We start from the raw sequence: 24,446 nt of genomic DNA on the forward strand, positions 1-24,446 counted from the left end.
GTATATTTTGTTTTGTTTTTAAACAATGAGGCACACGGAATAAAATACGAATTTCCAGACTAAAACACTTTTTTAAGATTACACGAAAACATTTTCAATAGGTTGACACTGGGAAAGTTTTTCACATTCTTGATCTTTACAAGATTTCTTACTTCCAATATGGTGTATTTTAAAGATCTCAGATGAAAAAAATGTCTCTGGGACTTGGACAACATTTTAGGATTCTGACACTTCGAATGATTGGATAGAAAATTATGATGGAAAGGCCAATTTTTTTTTTAAATTGTAGAGGAATTCTTCTTATTCTTCTTCTTTGAATTTCTAGCTTATTGCTTATCGCATATTAGCATATTGCGTGCTCTCAACTGAGTGTGCTAGATGCACTTCCACAGTTATTAATTGAGAGATGCCTGTACCATTTTTGCATTAGTATTAGTATTGTGTGGCAAGGCAAGTACAATCAAGAAATTTTACAACCCGAAAAATTCTTAGACCGAACCGGGAATCGAACCCAGCCACCTCCAGCATGGTCTTGCTTTGTAGCTACGCCTTTTACCGACTGAGCTAAGGGAGGCCCCTAATAGAGGAAATCTAGGGATGAGGAATTCTGAAATTTTAATTGAAGTTTCAGGTAATTTGAGAAGTAAGTAGCCCCGTAACGAAAGATCACCTTTTCGTGGTACGTTACGGGATGTAACATCTACCACCGATTCCTAGTCCTGAATACTTCAAACTAGGGGAACAGGATTTTTCAGTAATCCAAGGAACACATATTACTTTTTATGCCTTGTTGATAGTGATAAGACTCGGCTTTGTCCACCGAGGATGATCTTGAAACAAGGAAAAAATTAGTTAGTTAGTCTCCATCTATGTGATTCCTAATCTTCTATTCGTTGTTCTCTAGTTTGAAGTGGTTAAGACTAGGGTTCTGATGCATTGTCATTATCGGTGTCATTGCTTGTTTTTGTTGCTAAGGAATCCAATTTTGACTGACAAAGGGGCGCGCCTTTGGAGGGTGTTTCAACACTCCGAAGGGTTTAAATAGCGGAACCTTTTCATTGAGTCGGATCCTTGCGATAAATGCAAGAATCACAACTGTAAAAAAATCGAATACTTCATCATTTCTCAATATTGATGGAGTAATACGACATGCACTAAACTAAGGACAGGGAATATACTACAATAGATCAAATTACTGGCCGCAGTGGTGTTAAGTGCCGAACAGAGGAAAAAAAATTGAGATGTATTTCAAAAAAATGTAAGGTGATTTCTAAGGTTGATCTGAAGAGACTATCATGGGGATTATCGGATTAAAGCAAATCGGAAGGAGTTTAAAAGAGTATTCCAAGGGAATTCTGGAGGGGATTCAATGAGGCAAACTTAATGATGCTATGACTACAATCCTGAAACTACACCTAACAATCACCTACGCCTGAAAATCGATGTTGATCGATCAATTAATCAAAGATAATGTTTAACGAGAGCTGCAACAAAACATGGATAATATTTCCAAGGGAATCTAAGCAAGTTTGAAATTAGTTTCAAGAGAATTCGTAAATGAAATTATGATAATTTTGAAAAAATATCAAAAAGTTTGACAGGATTTGGCGGGAAATTCTGAGCATATTTCCAAAGAAACTCTGAGTAGTGTTCCAGGAGATTCTGAATAAATTTTCTAAGCGAATTCTAAGGAGAGTTTCAATAGAATTCCAAGAGATCCTCCTCAAGAGCATTTTAAGAAGCATTTGAAGGAAATTCTGAGGAAAATTTCAACAGAATTCTAAGGTGAAATCCAAGAAAATTTTGAAACAAACTTTTCTAAATTCTAAATGGCAATAACCTACAAAAGCTTTATACATCATCCAAAAAGTAAATGGCAAATGAATGTAAATGATTTTCGATGCCTGGTCATAGCTAAGACAATACTATTTTTCCTGGATCGCAAATTTTATTCTGCGTTCCAAGTTTTCAAAATTACTACCGTGAAAATTTGCTCAGAGCACTTTGGAATGATCTCAAAAATTTCCTTGAGAATCATTTCCTTCACAGATATATTATCAGAATTCCTCTAAAATAGATTTGAGATTTTCTCTGGGAGTCCTTTAAAAATTTATTTATAACAGTCCAGCAATTCTGTGCAGAAAAATATTCTTCCCAAGCTCCCTTCAATGATTATATTTCAAACTTGCTAAAAATTCTCTTTAGAATTCCTAGGCAAATCAGAACTTTTCGAATTGCAGGAGGTGGAACTCAGCTTTAAATTATCTTAAAGTTCTCCAGACATTCTTCCAGAGGCGTCGCGTGCTTTTCATTTGTTTACCTGTGCACCAAATTTTGTTCGTTATAGTTTACCAGCACATATTAGTTTTTGTTTTATTTTTCAATGCTCCATAAATTCGAGGGACATATTCTCAATTACTATATTAATCACTACCTTACGTAACATTTAAAGGGCCTATCATCTTGTGTAAACAAAACTTGTATGGCCCTTTTCGCGTTAACCAAAGTAGGAGGAATTGCAAAACTTATCAACACTATCAGAATGAACCAGAAGAAGCTCATAAGTTTCGGCAGGCGCACCGGTGCAACCATCGGTAATTGAGAGATTTACAACTGACAAGAGAGTGAGAGCGAGCTTTTCCCGAACAGGAACCGATAGATAATCGATAATAAATGAATATCTTAATGTGGTGTGATACCAGATTTTGGTATGCTTGTGGTATAAAACCTTGTTTTGATATTATTTAGTTATCGAAATAATTTATAAAATATGAAATGAGTACCAAAATAACAAAATGTGATCGTTCAGATTTTAGGAAATAACACCTAAAAGAGTTATTGAATTGGTATTAGAAGACCTTCAAAATAACAAACTATGGTATTCTGGCATCTAAAAAAGCGTCTGTTATCCGTTTGTTGTTGTAATAACTAAATTATTTATTAGTTCGTTATTCGTAGAATATTTTTGATGTATTATTTTTTGGTATTTTACCTCTTAATACCATATCAGGCGTAACATTTGATAACGGCACAAAAGCGTTTGTAAACAAACTTTTACACGCGAACCAAAGAACGCTAACGCAAACCCCTCACCTTTTCGAAAGTTGTATTGGTTTGCGTGGGCGTACTTTGGTTCGCGTGTAAAGGACCTTAGAAAGTTTGTTTACAAATGCTTTTGTGCCTTTATCAAATGTTATGCCTGATATTTAGTTTGCCAGTTATCCTTTTTTCATACCTGAATTTGGTTATGTTTTTTCTGCTCGGGTTGCGCTCTCTTTCTCTATTACTCTCTTTGCCTGCAATCAGAAATCCAAGTGCACAGCGAGAAATGCACGCTTTAGTCACCCATACACAAATGTTCTTCTAATTTAAACTCACACATTCAAACCGGTCTGCAAGTATGATACACGTCCAAAGCGTACCAGACTGCTGTTTCCGTGTTGCTTCCGTTTGACGCGTTGACGCCACCCAAAAAGCTCGCTTTTAGGTGCACTATTTAACGAGTTTTGTTAAGGTAGTGATATCGACATGCTTAGAAATCAATGCATTAGGGATTAGGCAGACCATCCGAACTGAATTTAATCCTTTTTGAAGCAAACCAAGGTCGAAAATTTAATTGAGCCACCCTATAAAATAGTGTATTCATGGTCACTTGTGGTCTGGAGTAACGAAGTACAGCTATAATGTGACCATTAGATCTATAAAAATCTAAACGCCTTTTTTTTTATTATTTACACCTGTGTCGTACACAGGTTGCACATGTGGACGCGATGCCACTGCATTCTTCTCTAGAAGCCTTTGGAATCATTAATTTTCTTAAAACTTTTCTCAGATTTCCTTTGGATTTATACCCTTAAAATTCGATTCCCTTGGTATTTTCCGGAGACTTTACCTTGAACTCTCTTTGTAATTCGCTCATAAATTTTCAACAGAACTTCCTTAAAATTCTACTCCAAACTCTCATAATTGACTTGAAGTTCTGTTATAAACTTTCTAAGAGTTATTCCCAACACTCCAATGGAATTTTTCTCTGAATTACCTAGATGTTATCCTTAGAATTTATTCAAAAATTTCCTCAATATTTATTTTGAATTTTCTCCAAAATTCTCTTGATAGTTCTTCAATGTGACTGTATACTGAAAATCTTGTCCAGTTCAAGGGTCATTAATTTGTGTTCAGGATCCCAAATCCCTTAAGAAAGAAAGAAGTATATTTTTTCTGATTTGCCATCAAAATTAGCGGACTTTCCAGGTTTTTTTTTGTGATTTCGAATTACAGACTTTTTCCCGTATTTCTGATTTCTCGGTTAGGGGTTATGCATATATTATGTCACACTCTAAGGGTGGAGGGAGTGTAAGATTTTGTGACAAGCAATGCATTAGGTATAGAAAAAATGTGACGAAAGGAGGGAGGAGGGGTAACATTTTCCTCACTTTTTCGTGACATAATTAATGTAGTTAAGAAAATGAAAACATTACCGGAAAAAGAGTAAATAGTTTTCTGTGAGGGATTACGAGAAATGGAGATGTTGCGAATATGTCAATAATTGTTTAAAAAATAAATTACGCCTAATTGGAAAGAATTTCTGTGTCACATATCCATCTTTTTCCTGGCACATTCACAGTTATTAATTAATAATTAATTATATAATGTAAGGCAGGCACAATAATATTCTATTTCCACGCTTTCGCAAATCGAGAAAGTTTTCAACCCGAAAGATTTTCAAAACCGGACCGGGAATCGACCTTATCTTCTACTGAATATTACAATTCAAGCTCACCTGAAACTCTTCCGACTCACTCTCGTTGTCATCGAGCAGGTGTATAGTGAACGCACCCCACTGTGTCGAGCTCGCATGAAAGTGCCCATCCTCCACGTGCAAGTACCTCGTCGAGACCGTTTGCGATCGTAACCGATTGAACAGTGCCACCTTCGTACCACTAGCTATACACAGGTCGGCATTTTTTAGCGATTGTTTCTTCTTCGACGGTTTTGATATCACTTTGATTCGTTTGGACTGAAACACACCGATATCGTGTCCACTACCGTAGAACATTTTCACCGAGAGCATAAAGTGTTTCCGTTTGTCCGAATCGGATATGAACAACGTTTTGGCGGCACAGTACTGTTTCGAGTTGTTCAGATCGAGCGGTTGCATGTCCTGGTCGGAGCTGCCAATACCGATGAAGGCACATAGTTGGGTGGATTGTTCACTTTCGCCGCGGCGCAGCATCTGCTCCTTCCGTAGCCGCCAGCCTTCGCCGAACAGGTAGATGCAGGGAGGCGGACAGAAGAACCGTTTCTCATTGCCGTAGGATTTCTGAGCAACCTGGAATAGGGTAAAAGAAAAATAATCACCATTAGAAATTGACTGTATTCTAATGTTTTTAATTAATGTCATTAAATCAAAGCTAACACATTTTCCTCAGAATGTAAATATTGTCACATCGAAGCTGAAACAAGCCGGCCTCTTACTGGACTAACGAAGTAAATATGGTTTCAATTTGTGCTGTACTAGTCCTCATTTGATCCACAGTTGACGACGATCCATGGGATGGGAATTGAACGAACACCGGAACGAAGGAAAATGGGTGAAAATAATTCAGCAATTACAATTTCGACCCATCTTCGGATCTTTAAGAGCGAGTTCCAGCTCATCAAGATTGCAATATCATCAAATGAAGCCCAAAACAGAGATCATCATCGATCATCAACGAGATATTTTATTAGCTAGTCATAAACACTCGTCGTTTCCTGCGGTTTCTCTTCTGTCTGCTTGTTGCTTCTTCTGCCTCTCTCTCTCCCTCTCTCTCTCTCTGTGTCTATTCTTCTAAGCCGTAGGTACCCCCTTCGAGCTCGGTGGTAGATTGATTTTCCCACGGATCTATTCACCACCGAACCGAGCAATCAAAAATTAAGGAAAATGATCAAATAATTGAAAAATTGCCTACAAATATCCCGCGCTGTCGAGGAGATGTTGATGTTTGATGTGTCTTGCCAATTTTGGTGGATGCGTTTCGCTAGATGTGTCCATGGGACACATTAACATCCCATTCCCTGCGCCGTAACAATTTCGAGGAAATTTAGTGGAAAATTTGCTTTTTTGTAAGCTTTTATACGCGGCACATGATAATTGGACGACCGAAATAATGTTCCCATGTGCGCAAAATTGGAACACCGGAATCTGGAACGTGTGGACCACCCGTTGGATAAAATTGAAAATTATACCCACCACTGGGCATCACTAATCTCATTAAGGATCGTATTCATTGTAGAAGTTTGGGATCGCTACTTCTCGGTGCTGGTATGACGATGTTACCGTTGAATCTGATTGAATCACGACGCACGGTAAGGGTGATAGTGTACAGATGTAGATGAGAGCGAGCGAGAAAGCAACAAAACTACAGAGGAAACAGTACTAGATTGAATTGATTGAATTAAATTATTACAATAACATACAAACAACGGCAGACAGATGAGCGTGGAGTAAGGTGCGTTGTTTTCGAAGTCTGGGTCTGATATGAATGAAAGCTGACAGTGCTTAGTGCGATGTGCGCATGGATTATGTTTAGTATTGGAAGCCTCTTTGGCCCCGTGCGTTGGTACTGCAGTATCCGAACATTATTATTGTTTGCAATAATCAAACAGTTAATGACATATTGACAAAATATGGCTATGAATCAATCAAATTACCGCTTTATTTTCAGTAAAGTTACAGAAAAATTACACAGAATAATTTAAATAATCAATTGGAAACTGCGTCAACAGTGCCATAAAAAATAGTAATAGGTCATAAAATAGATTAAGACTATTTTGATGGAACATGGAATAACACAAAAACTCCATTTATGTCATTCGTGACTTGATTCTAGATATGATACGAACTTGTGACCTGCAATATAATGACACGCACCTGTACATATTAATGAATGCATGCGACATTGCCACACAGTATCAAATTTCCAATAGCTGTTCCCTAAATTGCCCACAACCTGGACAACCTATCTTAGGTAATCTTTACGGTATATTCAGATCTAAAAAGTTATTTTTTCGCGGAGATGGTAAAATGCAGGTTGTAAACAATGAATTCCATTGGAAAACTCATTCTTGAAAACACAGAAAAATCACATGACACTGTTATGCGTTTATAGGTATTACAGTATTCTGCTGAATAATAATTTTACACTCATTTGAGGTGACAATGTTAATGTATGCAGAAGTGGATTAACCAATGCGTTCCAAACTCTCGCCGACCGTTTGGCAGTGTGCGTTCTCACGCAATACCGAAATATTTTCCCCCATAAAATACGCGCTGAGACGATAAAAGTTCCGCACATAAATCGAATTTAAGTAGTTTATTGCTCTATCCAACCCGGACGGAAAGCCGGTTGTCGTTTAGTCGGATTCACCGGCCCCGCACCAGACACAGTCCAGTGTGGGTAATGGGGGTGGTTGGCGGTGAGTGAAGAGGGCCTCTACTCTGGACCCAGACACGAAAGCCGCAACAAAAGCGCGACACCAACATCAAAAACAGCAGCAACAACAACAACAACTACACCAAACGATCAAACATCACCAGAGTCCACGGCAGAGAAGAGAGCATCGCCGAGAAGAAGTACCGTGAGAAAATTCCTCCAAACTAATCAAGAGCGAAAGAGATGGGTGGACGAGGAGACTGACTCAGTTGCGTGGTTGGCTGGTTGGCTGGCTGGGAACCAATCTCTGGTGGCCGCCGATGATGTGTACATGTAGTATGTGCAGTCGGAGTGTGATTAAACCAAATTCAATCATTTCCCTTGCCTTTTTCCATGACGGGTTTCACATGTACTCGATGGGTCTGGTATCAGGCTGCAGCAGTAAGACCTTGGCTGTGTGACTGATGATGTTCACGCGTACTTGAGCTTCCCTCTCTCTCTAGCTCTAGATGTAATATAGTCCAGTCATCGTGATGTACCAGCATCAAAGGCTGCTGCACTGTGTTTCCCGTCATTTTGGTCAGTGCTGTGTTTGTGTTGCTACTTATAGTAGTATTTTCATTATTGATTATGTTGTATGATGACAGGGAAATGATGCCAACTTTTCAATGTCATATTCAGCGATGGGAAGCACTTAATAGGTTTCGGTTAAAATCTCTTCAGAGAACCGTAGAAAATGTAAAAGCACTGCTAAACCCATGAATGAGTGGCTGTCCATAAATTACGTAGACAATGTGCAAGAAATTTTAGACCACCTTCTCTTGCGTAGATAATCTAACACCTTCATCTTCTTGGCTCTTGACCCTTCTAATGCGAGTGTTCGCTAGTTTGTAATTTAGTATTCTTGAAGTTCTTTCACAGGTATAATTTGAGAACTTTCCATGTCAATCAATCCATGAATTTGTGACAAGCACAACAATACTCTATGCCCAAGGAAATCGGGAAAATTTCCAACCTGAAAGATTTTCAAAACCGGAGCAGGAATTGAACCCGCTGCCTCTTAATAGGTAATACCATACCCTTACTGAATAGGCTATTTTTAGGCCCGGATATCAAAGGGAATTAAGACACCATTGTTTTGATTTATTTACGAATTTTTGATAAAAGTTGGCATCAAATTCTAGTTGAATCAGCTTAAACTTCAGAAAATGAAAACGAAACCTGTAGATGAAAATCGATCGCAGATTTTTTTCATAGGCAGCTCTGGTCGTAATCACAGAAGGGGGGAATAATCCTAACTGAAATTACTCGTGTGAATGTTATATTTGAAAAGACTAAGATTTTAAGCATGAAAATTAATGCAATATTTTGTCAACATGGCTAGCTGGAATTAAATGCACAAATAAGTTATTCACAATTAATTCGATGTGATGCATGGGACAGTAGTTGTTTGAATTTGTCAAATATTTGCGTTTAGCAGAAGTTGTTATAAAACAATCTACAGGAAAATTGTGATTAAAATTTTATTTCCTCCAAACTGAATATTAAAAAGGTAAATTTTTAATTCAATCGTTCCTAGAAAATATAAAAAAATTATTTTCATTCTTCATGTAGAGACAAAACGATGCTGGAGAATCCCGCAAAAGTTTACTAGGTCGGTCACAGTTAGGCCGCATGGGTTATTGTCCAAATAAGAAAATGCGAAAGAATGAAGTTAGAAATTGTGTTGGAATTTGAGATACTAGGAAAAAACTACAAAGGACAGCCCTATGGAGCTGTACGCAATGGTGACGTAGGGCTACGTGGTCTTATATAATAAATCTTATTTGTTAACTTCAGCAGGAGCTTGCGTTTTGTATAGGAATAGGAATTTGAGCGAGGTTACCTCTGTTCATACTCTTTAGTATGACGCGCTTGGCATAGATGGCCCACAGCGACTCACGAAGAGCTACTGATTCCGATCAATAGCGGTGCAGCTTTTCCCTACTTCTATGGATGCTCATGTTGCCTGCAGCTCGCAGCTTGCAGGCAGCCTTTCGTTGTGTATTGGAGAACGCCACCACTCACCACGGGGTGATTGAATAAACACCGTTTGGTGAGACCAGATAGAATTCAACTTTGAAATCTGTGTTAGGGAAATCGCTTTTCGCAGGCAAACGGTGATAATTTTAATTATCATAGCAACAGTTGCACATTCGTGCAATTTTCAATAGTGGCATTTTGAAAAATGATTAAGTATTAAATTTACCAGTGGCGTAGAAATATTTTTGATCGAATGGTGATAAAATTATTGAAATTGTTCCAGGGGCAGCTGAGTTATTAACGTTCAAAATCTTTCATAATTTGTTACATGTTCCATTTATGGTTTTCACAAAGTCCCCCATACAGAAATCACAGACGTAGTCCTACGTCAAAATCGATTCTACGCATAGGAATATTTTTGCAAAAATCCCAAACATATAGAGTTTCTCAAGAGTCTGATACCTATATAAATATCAAGTTTTTGTACTAGAGGAAAACTGCGAAAATTTTGGATTTAGGTTTAGGTAAAGAGCCATGACATTTAAAAAAACTAAGATTTATATTAGTCGAATTCTGAACTTAAAAACATTTTAAACATTGTAGAACCTTAAAAATATTTCAATAGATTGGAAATTCGAAATCTCGGACTAAAGCATGGTCCATTTAGAATCTGAACGAAATAAGTCAGCTCTATCCCTGGATTGATTTGACGTAACAAAAAAGTTAGGCAGTCAAATTGTAGTTTTTTTGTAGCACTTTTATAAAAAAATGTCAGAAGATTATTCTATAGGGATCATAAAAAAATCACGGATTGAAATTTAAAATGAATTCTTTTGCACACACTTCTGGTCAACCTCTACTGCATCCCAATTCACCATGTCAATTTTATTAAACTTCCGCTTGATAATTGCCCAAAATTGATTGATTTTGAGGAACTAGGGATTAATCACATTTTCGATAAAATCCATTCTGTTGTCACGATACTACTAAAATACCTCCCAGCTGTAGTGACAGCTTGCCAAAGCTTCACAGGTTCTATGTATAGTTCAAAGTCTGGCGAATAGAATCTCGGGAACCAATAGAGCTGTCAAATAGCGGAACCAATCGAGCAAATCACGACCAACAACAGAAAAGAGCATATCAGCCAGGGTGGCCAGACCTACCGATTCACAGACTAAAGGTTAAAAACTACCGATTTTTCACTTTTCCTACCGACAATCACAGATTTTTAGTAATCTTGAAAAATGTTCAATACCTATGTTTTGTACGTAGTTAGAATTATAAATATTGATTTCGACACGTTTAGAGCTAAGAGAAGAGGAGACAATACGGTGGGGAAAACGAACCACTTTTCTGTAAAATGCGAACCAGCTCGTGATTGGCCGATTTAAGTTGCGTAAGATACAGATAGAGATAGATATAGATAGAGATATAGATATAGATAGAGATATAGATAAAATAGTAAGAAGCCAGTTGTCTCCTCTTCCTCTTAGGTTTGAAGCAGAAGAACTGAAGGGTATTGTTCTGAAACAGAGTCCCCCCTCCCGCTCACAAAGGTTTAAAGTTTTGGCCTTCTTAAGACGGCCTACCGATAACTACCGATAACTACCGATAAAAGTTTTGAGAAATATAGAATAATGAAAAAAAAATAATCTGGCCACCCTGATATCAGCTATTGCGAACAAAAATTCGGAACCCTTTTTCTCGTGACTCAAGACTCGCCTACGCAAATTAATACCATCTTTGGGTGGGGAAAGTTTCCCCTATCCGATGATGCTGGTAATTTGCGTTCGATTAGCGAGGAAAGAATAATCAACGCTTTGTTTGTAAAATGTGATTCGCTTTTTGATAAATCGAAATTCTATCCGCCAGACTATGAATATAGCGACTATACTTCTATGAGTGTCTTAATAAACGGTAGAATGCGTTTTTCTTCGAGTCCATCGTTGAATTTGTCAGCGAATCCAAACGCATGGTAACCAGCAATTCCCGATTCAATAGCAACTTCCCGGATTTTTCCCGAAATTTTGGAAATCTTTCCGCTTGGACAATATACATTTATATTAAATATAAAACCAAATGCGATTGAGCTGAAAAGATCACAAGGTTATACGGGCCATTACAAAGATAGATGTATTTTTTCTGGATCTTTAATTTGGACCTGCTACGAAGTCTTCAAATTTTGTTTGTTTTATTTTATTGATCTCAAGCATTTCCTTAAAAAAAATCCCTTCGCAAAGCACTTTTCAGAATTCTTTTAAGATAAGTCTCTGAGGGTACCTTGAAAATGTCTATATAACAGTCCAGAACACCTCTGCTTAACACTTCAAAAATGCATGCAATTCGTCCTTAGATTCTCTTCGAATTTTAAACATTTTCTTAGAATTCTTTGAAGCTTCCTTCTATTTTTATATAAATTCGCATTCGAAGAATTCACATGCAATTCATCAGAACTACCTTAAAACTTTCCACAGAATTGTCTTGGAGTTCTCCCTTAAATTCTTCTGAAAGTTCAATTGGAATTCTACGTTAAATTATGTAGAAATTCGTTTTGAGATGTCCTTGAAATTATCAGGGTGTCCATTCAAATTCCATTTATCAATTCCCGGTTTTTCCCGGTTAAAAAAAACTCTACCTTAAACAAAAAAGACGTTCAATTCCCGGTTTTTCCCGGTTAAAAAAAACTCTACCTTAAACAAAAAAGACGTCCAATAATAACCCTATGGAGATAATGATAAAATATTGTCAGCATAATTCCTCTACAATATGCAGGGCTGGTAGTGGGTATTTTATACAATAGTATTGACTACAATAACGAAAAAAGGTGACCAAATAGTGACTTTAAAACAATAAAAAAGTGACCAATAGTGACATTTATTGATCGGAAAGTTATTAAATATATGGATCTAATCTGTCGTTGAATGCGATCCGCTTTGACAAATATTACAAATTCCCAGACCACCATGAGCATTTTACAAGCTTTTTTTTTAAATAAAACAAATGGTTGAAGCATCTTATAAACTTGTTTTCGTATAATCAGTATTAATTGGATAATCAACAGGTTAATTCCTAACATCCTTTTCCTCACACAGTACTCATTTTTCTGCCACAATTTTTTGGAAACCAACCGTTGAATAAGTTGAATTTAGAGTCAGATCGCGAATTGGTTGAATTTCGGGATGTGAAATTGAACATAGAAATTTATTAGGGAATCTTGAAATTGAAAAAAAAATGAGGCGCAGAAGAAAATGTTTAACGTCTTGCACAAATTTGTCAAATTTAAAACAAGCAATTTTAAAGATCTCGAATATAGAAACTTCTGTAAAACTTCAAACATAGATAAATTTTCATATCTCTGGAACCTAGACAAGTGTTCTGGATCGTATCAATAATTATCATTATTCTGGAACGACGAAAATTTTGTCGAAAAATCTCGATCTTCAAAAAAAATAGTAAGATTCTGGTATACATTTGAGAGGTATTAGTAATTCGCGATCTTTAATTCAAACAAATTTAGAAAGCGTAGAATAATTAACGATATGTTAGAATGTACGTTCACAGTCCGAAAAAAATTAATGTTTCTAAAATATAGAAAACATTTCATGATTTCAAACTCAGAATTTATCTAAAATCTGGGATTGGAAATTTGTTGATTCCAGACTTGTAGAAAATACAATTTGATGGGCTTGGAAAAGAGCTTCTGAAAAAAAGAAGATTCTACTACATGATTTTTCGATGTTTGCCGATACTAAAGCTTCCGGCCTTCAAAGATTTATCGAAATTCAGGTCTTTGAAAAAATCTCAAGCGCTTGGAAAGTTTCCTAGACCATTTTTCAACAGCTTGGAAAACTTTCAAGATGACGAAGAGATATCGGGACTAGAGTTTATTTTTTCGAAACCTCAGAAAATTTGTGATATCTCGAGATCATAGACAATGGAAAAACTTCAAGTTCAATTTAAAAACTTGTTTTTTTTCGGTTTTTTTTCCAGTTGTCTAACCTAGTTTTCCCAGTTTAATTGAAGCAGTTAAATACGGTAAAATACCCCAAGTACCATCACAAGTTTGATCGCATAATAAAACCCAAATCATTACTTGAAGCATATATCTAGATAGAGCTGGAATTAGGGCCTAACAGCTTTTGTAAACAATGACTTCTATCGATGATTCTTAGAAATTCAAGGCTCACCCACGCAAACCAACATCCTCATCAGGTGGGTAAAGACTTCCCCTATCCGATGGATATGTCGGTCTGCGTGGGCGTGCCTTGAGTTCCTAGAAATCATCGATAGAAGTCATTGTTTACAAAAGCTGTTTCGCCCTAATTCCAGCTCTATCTAGATATTATTATTTCGCTTAACTGTTGACCCTAAAGAATACAGTATGTAATATGTAGTAAGGTCAAAATATGTTATTATCAATTGGGGATTGGAATTGAGAAGAGAAATGCAAGGAAATTCCAATGATGATTTTTGAAATAATCTTAAAAGAATCTTTACATGGAATCCTGATTTGATTTGAGAATGCTTAGCAAAATTTCAAGGAAAGTATTTTTTTCAGATATAGTAATTTTCACACTCTCGGATCATTCGTGCTTTATCCGGGTGAGATTTGATTTCATGATTTTGGGGTGAGAAGTATGGATGTATGGATTCATTACATCATCATTCTGATTACAAAGATTACAGACTAAACTCGGTATACAAAGATGTCCTAATATTGGTATCTAGTTAGCACAAATTGCAGAAATTAATGTTTAATTTATCTCTATGTCCGGTATCGAACATTTGCATGCCAAGCACGATCGGAGTTTGCAAGGAGTTTGAGACGGCATAAATCTGCATCTCTATCTTGAAGTAGCTTCGTAACATGATATGTATCGCTTAGCCTTTATACTAGAACTACTTCACTCGGAACACTGTAGCAAAATAATTCAAGCAATGACACCATATGCATTCCAATGACACCATATGAAATTCTATAAATTTAGCTATCTTAGTAGGAACAACGACAAAATCACCGCTTGATCCGGGCGCGAAAAGATTGCGAGTGAGAGAAACGAATAATATGAGAATATAATTATGTATGTGCTCAACTTTATAGATTGATTCCAAGTAACATTACAAGTTTAAAGGTTTAAAAGATTATTCAAGACCAAATTATAGTCTTGTATAATATAAAATCAAAATCGTTACTTGGGATGAGTATATATGATCTTTCCCGGTGAAATTTGGGATTTCCCGCATTTTTCCCGGTAAATCCGAATTCCAGGTTTTTCCCGGTTGGATGGACACCCTGAATTATCCTCGGAATTTCCTAAAAACTCCTTCGATTCCCATTATAGTTTTCACGGATCGTTTCATCCTCAGCGAATTTTCCACAAAGCTACTTTAAAAAAATACTTGACACACTCACACAATTGACTTAGAGTTCATCAAAAAATTTCTTGGATATTTTCTCTGAAATTGGTGTTATCTCTAGAATTAATCCTGCTCAAATTGCTTTGGAAAAAATCAAAAAATATTTCAAAGTGTATCCTGAAAATCTAGTCCATTCCAACGATCTAAAAACGATAAAAAAAAATACTTTTTCGGTGATTTAGGCAGAATACATTTTCTTCTTGCCCACACGAAGGGAGACCCGACGACGAGAAAGAAGCGTTCTATGCGCAGCTGGAGCAGGTGTACGACGGCTGTTCGCAACGGGACGTCAAAATCGTCATCGGCGACATGAACGCTCAGGTAGGACGGGAGGCAATGTATAGACCGGCAATCGGGCCAAACAGCCTGCATGCCGTATCGAACGACAACGGCCAACGATGCGTGAACTTTGCAGCCTCCCGGGGTATGGTAGTTCGAAGTACCTTTTTCCCTCGCAAGGATATCCACAAAGCCACCTGGAGATCACCTGACCAACACACAGAAAACCAAATCGATCACGTTCTAATCGACGGGAAATTCTTCTCCGACATTATCAATGTCCGCACGTACAGCAGTGCGAACATAGATTCGGACCACTACCTAGTTGCAGTATGCATGCGCTCAAAACTCTCGACGGTGCATAACACACGTCGAAGTCGAACGCCACGACCCAACATTGAGCAACTACGGGACACCGGAGTTGCCCAGGACTACGCGCAGCAGCTGGAAGTTGCACTACCCACGGAAGAGCAGCTTGGCGCAGCTTCTTTTGAAGATGGCTGGAGGGACATCCGTTCAGCCATAGGTAGTACTGCAATCTCGGACCGAAGAAATGACTGGTTTGACGGCGAATGCAAACTGTTAGTAGAGGAGAAGAATGCAGCACGGGCGAGAATGCTGCAACACCGCACGAGATTGAATGTGGAGCGATACAGACAAGCGCGGAACAGACAAAACTCGGTTTTCGGAAGGAAGAAGCGTCAGCAGGAAGACCGAGATCGCGAGGCGATGGAAAATCTGTACCGCGTAAACGACACACGGAAGTTCTACGAGAAGCTAAATAGTTCGCGCAAAGGCTACGTGCCGCAAGCCGATATGTGCAAGGACTTGGACGGTAACCTTCTCACGAACGAGTGTGAGGTGATTGAGAGGTGGAAGCAGTACTATGACGAGCACCTCAACGGTGAAGCAGCAGAAAACGAAGGTGGCACGGCAACAGACCTTGGAGCACGCGCAGAAGACGACAGGCTACCGGCCCCTGATCTTCAAGAAGTTGAGCAGGAGATCGGTCGGCTGAAGAACAACAAAGCAACTGGTGTAGATCAACTACCAAGTGAGCTATTGAAATACGGTGGTGAAGCACTGGCTAGAGCACTGCACTGGGTAATTGCCAAGATTTGGGAGGAGGAGATATTACCGGAGGAGTGGATGGAAGGTGTCGTATGCCCAATCTACAAAAAGGGCGACAAGTTGGATTGCTGCAACTACCGCGCGATCACACTGCTGAGCGCCGCCTACAAGGTACTCTCCCAAATTCTATGCCGCCGTCTGTCACCATATGCAAAAGAGTTCGTGGGGCAATACCAGGCGGGATTCATGGGTGCCCGCGCTACCACGGACCAAATTTTCGCGATTCGGCAGGTTCTGCAGAAATGCCGCGGTGCTGAAAGTCTCCTTAATAAAGATATATAAAAAAAAAAGAAATGCCGCGAATACAACGTGCCCACACATCATTTGTTCATCGATTTCAAATCCGCATACGACACAATCGATCGAGATCAGCTATGGCAGATTATGCACGAGTACGGATTTCCGGATAAACTGATGCGATTGGTCAAGGCGACGATGGATCGAGTGATGTGCGTTGTTCGAGTATCGGGGACACTCTCGAGTCCCTTTGAATCTCGAAGGGGGTTACGGCAGGGTGATGGACTTTCGTGTCTGCTGTCCAACATCGCGTTAGAAGGTGTGATCAGAAGAGCTGGGATAGACACGAGTGGCACGATATTCAGGAAGTCCATCCAGCTCCTTGGTTTCGCCGATGACATTGACATCATGGCACGGAACTTTGAGATGATGGCGGAAACGTACATCAGACTGAAAGCTGAAGCTAGACGGATTGGACTTACCATCAACGCATCAAAGACAAAATACATGAAAGCAAGAGGTTCTAGGGAAGACAATGTTAGCCTCCCACCCCGAGTTCAGATTGACGGTGACGAAATCGAGGTGGTCGATGAGTTCGTGTATTTGGGCTCACTGGTGACCGCCGAAAATGATACCAGCAGAGAAATTCAAAGGCGCATTATGGCAGGGAATCGTGCCTACTTTGGACTCCGGAGGACGCTCCGGTCGAATAAAATTCGCCGTCGCACGAAGTTGACTGTCTACAAGACGCTGATTAGACCGGTGGTCCTTTACGGCCACGAGACCTGGACTATGCTCGTGGAGGACCAACGCGCCCTTGGTGTTTTCGAACGGAAGGTGTTGCGTACCATCTACGGTGGAGTGCAGATGGATGACGGAACGTGGAGGAGGCGAATGAACCACGAATTGCACCAGCTGCTGGGAGAACCATCCATCGTCAACATTGCAAAAATTGGGCGACTACGGTGGGCTGGGCACGTCGTAAGAATGCCGCACGACGACCCAGTGAAAATGGTTCTAGAAAGCGACCCAACAGGAACAAGAAGAAGAGGCGCGCAGCGGGCAAGGTGGATCGACCAAGTAGAAGGTGACCTGCGGACCCTTCGCAGACTACGAGGCTGGCGAACTGTGGCCATGGATCGAGTAGAGTGGAGACGACTTCTTCGGACAGCAGAGGACAACAAGGCCTTAGCCTGATTGAAACCGAAACATTTTCTTCTTTCGTCTTCTATATGGCATAACTTAGAAGAAAAAGAAGAATCGTGATGAAACTTTCAGCACTGCAACTTTTTCAAAACAAACTACTGTCAAAACATTCCAGAACCAACCACTAAGGGGCACTGCTATAAAGTAAATTCTGCGTCCAGATTCACTGATAATGCAAAAAGAAAAAGAAAAACCAAAATTAGAGATAAATAAGATGACATATGTTAAGTAAATTAACAAAAATGATGCCTTATCAATGAATCCTTAACTTTCATTCTCATAAGCCTTGTGAATAGATTGTGAAAATAGAACTAAGAAATATCCTTATACTCCGGATCTTTGGTCACCCTGCATTGCTTAGAAAGCTATACGTTATAAACGTATATGTTTTAATGTATTTCATGTGTTGTTAATTTGTCATTGAATGATCAGAAATTATAGTATAATTTATTTCTGATTTCATTTTCAACAAATCCACTAACTTTTGTGTTTGATTCACTATAACTATAACTGTAACTCTTGAACAGTTTCTAAAATTAAGAAGAGTTTTTTAAGTATGGACTTCCGAGACCGATATCAAATATAAAATGAGTTGGACGAGAAATTGTGAATCTATGCGATTATGTGCAACTTCAAGAGTCATACTCTATGTTTGTTGATAAAACAAACAAAAAAATGTGTATAAAATTGCCATAATAATTTGAGCACATTTTTAAACATGAATTTGTAGAAACACACAATCATCAGCAGTAATTAACCGGCTCCAATAACCAACCGTTGCCACTATAACTGCGAGAAAAAAAAGTCATTAAAAATTAATCTTCCTTTTCTGCCGAGTCGGATGAGCCCCCTGACCCCGGTTAGGCCAACTACAACAATTGTATACGAAGATAATGCGCGAACGATAGCACCACTGTAGCGATACAAGTGTACTGTTATTAGAGTCAGGTAACAGGAAGACACATTTCACCTCAGCAACGCGACACCGCGCAGCACCCCAAAATGATATTCGCTGCCAGTGAGGCTGCCGCTGATGATGATGATGATGATTGAAAGATGAATAAATAATTACCTTTGCATGCAGTATCACAATGACCATGTTATTGCGATCCCGCAAGTACTTCTCCATCGCATCCCGCGTAAGCCGCCGCTCTTCGATGGGTCCCCGGAAGATGGGAGTACCGGATGGTACCATACTTCCAGCGTTCGTGTTGGCCGAAACCGGAATCACAGCTCCGCCACCGAGCCGTGGAATGAGAGCACCTCCGTGGTGCGTAGGTGGACTCGGTGGCGTCTGCTGCCCGTAGCCCGGAATTCCGTACTGATGTGGCATGGTGGTAGATGGAATGCGCTTGTGTATGTGTGATTGGGTTTGTGTGGCTGAACTAGTTTTTTTTTTATCCTGACAAATGGAGGGCAAGGGAGACAAATCAAGGCCGCTAATCCAAGCTAACTCAAACTTCGTCAAACCACTAGCTACTCTAGCAATCCGTGGGACCAAACGAATGGCTTACTAGCAATGGGAAACTATTTCACTGGAATTTCTTCTGCAACAATTCCATCATCAGCAGCAGGCAATAGCACTTTTGACATTTTTGCTCATTCATTCATCTTTTGCCTTCTTTTCTCACTCACTACTTAAAGTACACCCGACACGATGAGACGGACGAAATCCGGATCATGGCTTCTGGCTACCAGCAGCAGCAATCGCATTTTCTTCCTACTACTTTTACGAACACCATTTCTAGCACTTGGCGAAGCCTTAAGCAATGATCGATTCCTAGCTTATTCATTCATAAAACAAACGTACGCACTATTCGCGATTCGCGAGATCAGTTCACACACTATCGATCGGTCTATTGGGTTTCGTTGCAAATACAGTTTTCTTCACCTCATCGAATGTCTGTAGATGACGGGGTCCTTTTGCTTCTTTTTTTCAATATACAGGGGACAAAGCTTACAACACACTCCACACAGCTTCTGTTGCGCAGAGAACCAGAGCACACACAATGAAAATCGATGCTGTTTGTCAAAACCTGCAGAGAAACAAGAAGGAAAAAAAACATACGGTTTTGTTGAATGAAGGAAAAAGTTCATTCTCTCCAAATATGTCTGGTCGGGTGGTAGGAAGTGATGCCAGGTGCCATGGTTGATTTCGGAAACGACAAACCTAATGTTGAGTGTTTAATTGGGATCGACTAGGTCACTCTCAATGCTCTTATACATTTTTGCCTTACATTTTTATAATAAAACATCCATACGGTTTATAAAAGAATTGAGTTTGTTCTTATGACAGAATGTAAGATTGAATTTCTGTTACCTACTTTTTTTTAAGTCTTTACTAACGAGAAGAGATTTTGATGGAACGTCTATTTCTAATATATGGTATAACAATTAGCGTTCAAAACATACCCCCGAATCATCTCGTCCCTTAAATACCGCAATTATTTTTTATAGAAGTCTAAATGGGTGCAAAATTCGCAATACCCGGAGCAAATTGTGATTAGGGCGAATCTAGCTAAAAGTAAACAAATTGAGAAAAACCGAGCAAGTTTGCACGTATTAATTTAATTTTTAATTGAAGGTTAAGCAATATATTTTTCCAATTGAATTAAATGTATGGTTGTAAAATTGATCCATTTTTATTTGTGTTTAGTTTAAAATCCTCTTTTATTCATTTTCTCTTGAAAACTCGTCATTTTTATAATTTCACCCGTAAATGCGGAACGTCAATAATACGCCCTCATTAAATCGCCCCGAACATGTATGCCAACAACAATTCACTCAATACTATGCGCCTTGTTTTGGTTTCCTTAAAAGTGTCGCCCTTCCCTTTTCGTCGTGTTTACAACATTGATTTCCGCAACGTTTCAAAATTGCGCCCTGTACTATCGTAAACAAAGGAAAGAGCGTAACCCATTTTTAAGCTTGTTTAGAAATAAATTTTGTTTCGCCTTTCGCTTTGCACGGATTTTTCGATAGTGGAACATTAAAAAATTGTTTGTGAGTATTTGCTAGTAGATCTTTGCTAGTAGATCTTTGCCTGCTCCAAATGATTGCTGTACAATCTCCGTTTGTTTACATTTTGCTAGTTTCGACCTAATCACAATTTACTCCGGATATATCAAATAGATTCCGTGATTAACTAGCCAACGGCTAAAAATCCCGCTAAAACATAGAAAAATCAAATAGCAGAAAAAAAAGTATGTTGGTAAATGTATCATTTTCCAGGATGCTATCAAGAACTGACTGTGTTGGTGTTAGATTAGATTGAATTAGATATATATATGCTTTAATTTTCAAAACAAATGCGTTCAACCTCTGAATTATAATTCAACAAAAACAATAAAAATCTTAGTTGAAGATGCTATTTCGAATAACATACTGAAGTGATAATTGTATACGATAGATGAGGAGATGAAAGTATAGAATTATCTATCGTATAAAAATTACCACTTCAGTATGTTATTCGAAATAGCATCTTCAACTATGTAAACCGTTGACTTCACGCAGAAGTAATACTAAACATTTAGTCAAACTAATAAAAATCTACTAATGCATTATGTTTTTTTCATATGCTACTCATTTGTTATGGCAAAGTTTTACATTAACTACAAGGATATGGAACCATACCTTAGAGAGGTTTCGAAATAAAGGAGTGCAAAACCTCGAATGAACTGGTAATATTTGATAGGAAGAGTAATCTAGGTCTATGAGACAAATAAAAATCATGAATCATGAAAATTTGACCAAGCATATGATCTAAAAAAAGTACGCATGTCGAATTATCAGATTTTTTTCCGAATCCTGTTCAACTGTTTAACTGGGTCCAGGATCTCAAAAAATCATTTTGATACCCTACTCTTCACAGGATTGCTTTAAAGAATTTTCGTAGAATAATCATTTACTCAGAACTAATATTAAAATATTATCTCTGGTATTCTCATATAAGTTGTTATTCAATTCTCTAGAAATTCTCTGTGGATCACTCTTTGAATTCACTCTGAAATTTTCTTAAAATTCTTAATAATTTTCGCAGTATTGCGTAGAAATTCCCCTGAAAATTCTCTAAATCCAAATTCACCTGGAATTATCCTAGGAATCCCCTCTGAATTCAGCTCAGAATACAATTAGAGTGGACACATAAATTCCATGAAATGATCCACAAAATGCCTTGAAACACTCTCCACTGAATTTTCTTAATATTATCTCTGCAATAACCTTGAAATACACCTCGAAATTCCGCACGAACTCTCCTAAGTATTGACTTCAAAATTTCCTCATTCATTCCGTTAAAACTCTCCTCGAAATTCAATTCCCTTGGAATTTTGATCAGAATTTCCTCGAAACTTTGATCAGAATTTCTTTGGAGTACTTCCTCGGAATTTTTATTAACTTATTGTCAAGATCCCTACGAATTCTCCTCCTTCCCATGGTACTCTACTTACAACTACCTTGATGTTCTTTTAGAATTCACATGGTATTCAAGAAATAGAATTCAGGAATAGTTTGGAAATCTAGTCAGAACTCTCTTTGAGTTCTCCTGGAATTCTCCTCACATTTAATCATAATCTTCCTTGGAATACATTTCTTGATGAGACTCAAATCTCCTTTGGAATTCTCCTTTGAATTATGAAATTATCCTTACAATTTCTTAGAAATTAACCCCATTTCATCCTTCAAATCCTATTGAGGATTCCCTTGGAATTATCCTTAGGTTTCACCTGAATTCTGAATTTAGTCAGACCTACCTTGAATGCAATCCTCAGATTAAATTTGAAGTTTTCCTCACTGTTCTTTCCAGACCTCCCACGGCATTCTTCTCCAAATTCCCTTTAAATTATCCCACGAGTTCCTCATAAATTCTCATCAAAATTATTCATCTAAGTCCAGGAGCTTTAAAAATTAAATAAGATGAAAAAAAATCCTGAGTGGGATAAGTGAACAAGTTTTTTTTAACAATTAGTCCTTAATTGGCTTTATCTAAATTTTATATTTTATTCTTATAAATCACACTTAGAAATTATCGCCAACCTCGGTAATTTTTACCGAAATCTGAACAGCTGAACTTTTCGGTAAAATTTATGCAATGCAATTCAATTGCTTTTCAGCTACTTTGAAACTAAATCTCCACTAAAATGACAAGATTTGATCATTTAAACAAAGTTGAACATGTTTTGATATTATTTTCAAATTCAATAGCCTTTAAAATGAAGGTTAAAGTTTTACCGAACGTTCAGCTGTTCTGATTTCGGTAAAATTTACCGAACACGGAAACAAAATCTTAGTGTATACAGCCATGAAAATTTATTTAAAATTTTAGTTCGACCCTAGGGCTAAAAACTGGAGTCATAAGTGCCATAACTGGCTCACTTGCCTGATAATTCCATTTTTTTCAGGAAAAATAACATTTCCTGAAGATTCCCGGATTTTCTGAATTTCCCATGTAGTAGACATCCTTACATTGATAAATTGTCGATAACGTTTACCAACTTATGATATTTACAGTCAGTCAGACACAAAACAATAAAAAGACTGGCCTCATCGTGTAAAATTGAGTTTGAAAATTACTATTAAGAGCGACGAACAATGTATCCGGATTTATACGTTGCGGCCAAGTGAGTGCTTAATCTATTAACTAATGACTGTTCCAGAAAGTATAAGCACACCTTATTTTAACGGTCACTTTGAATATAATGAAATATTTCAACATGTTTTGGTTGCGTCCTTTTGTTTGCTCATTTCTGAATGACATAGCATCAAAAAAGTGCTCAGTTTTGTGTTTCCTGTCAAAATGCGTGGTCTTACTCCGGAACAACGAAAAAGTATCGTGCACAAATGGTGCACTGTGAGCGGACTCTCCTTGAGAAAATTGGCCAAAGAAGAGGGTGCGATTAAAAATATAGAGAACAGTGTACGTTTGAAGATGCGCCGAAGAGTGGCCGGAAATCCTGTAAGTCCGGATATCGATAAAAAGATCAGGGATGCCCACAAACGAAAACCAGCGACTTCCGTTCGGGATGTTGCGAAAAAAAACTAGGGACCTCGTCGAGTGACGTCATGCGTGCCAAAGAAAGACTTGGGCTAAAAACATACCGGAAGCAGAAAAAACCCAAAAGGAACCCAAAACAGGCCGCGTCCGTGAAACCACGGGCCCGCAAATTCTACGATTCGTTATTGTGTCGAAATTCTGGGTGTATAATAATGGACGAGGAAACGTACGTGAAACTAGATTACAAAACGCTTCCCGGACCACAATTCTATACTGTAAGCGAAGGCAAGGACATCCCCGAAACGGAGAAGGCAATATTTACCGAAAAATTCGGCAAGAAGGTTATGGTTTGGCAGGCAATATGCGAGTGTAGTAAAACATCTAGTCCGTACATCACAACGGAGACGATGAACACTCAGAAATACGTTAAGGAATGTCTCCAGAAGCGATTGTTGCCGATGATCAGGCAACACGAAGGTCAAGTAGTATTTTGGCCTGATTTGGCGTCATGTCATTACGCAAAGGACACTTTAGAATGGTACAAAAGCCAAAATGTATGTTTCGTGCCGAAAGACATGAATCCGCCGAACTGCCCGGAGGCACGGCCAATCGAGACTTTTTGGGCAAAGCAAAGCTTCGAAAATTAATAAAACCAGCAGACGACATCCAAAAATTCAAAAAAGATTGACCAAAAGTGGTCAAAATGGTGGGAAGTACCACTGTGCAGAAGCTTATGGGTCATGTTC

At 38.3% G+C, this 24,446-nt stretch overlaps 1 protein-coding gene across 1 annotated transcript in view; it reads right to left on the bottom strand.

Moving 5' to 3' along the window:
• The window catches only part of Su(H) (recombining binding protein suppressor of hairless), a 53,951-nt gene that overhangs the window by 23,904 nt on the left and 5,601 nt on the right, over window positions 1-24,446 (bottom strand). Inside the window, exons 2-3 of the mRNA XM_065222271.1 lie at window positions 18,781-19,744; window positions 4,781-5,329 (exon numbers count right to left, since the gene is read on the bottom strand). Coding sequence (XP_065078343.1) covers window positions 4,781-5,329; window positions 18,781-19,041 — 810 coding nt within the window. The 5' untranslated portion in view covers window positions 19,042-19,744. The remainder of the gene's footprint in view (window positions 1-4,780; window positions 5,330-18,780; window positions 19,745-24,446) is intronic.

This window comes from Ochlerotatus camptorhynchus, unplaced genomic scaffold, assembly GCF_037179485.1.
Source record: "Ochlerotatus camptorhynchus isolate MF236.1 unplaced genomic scaffold, CSIRO-AGI_Acam_v1.1 ptg000014l, whole genome shotgun sequence".
Taxonomy (NCBI): Eukaryota; Metazoa; Arthropoda; class Insecta; order Diptera; family Culicidae; genus Ochlerotatus; species Ochlerotatus camptorhynchus.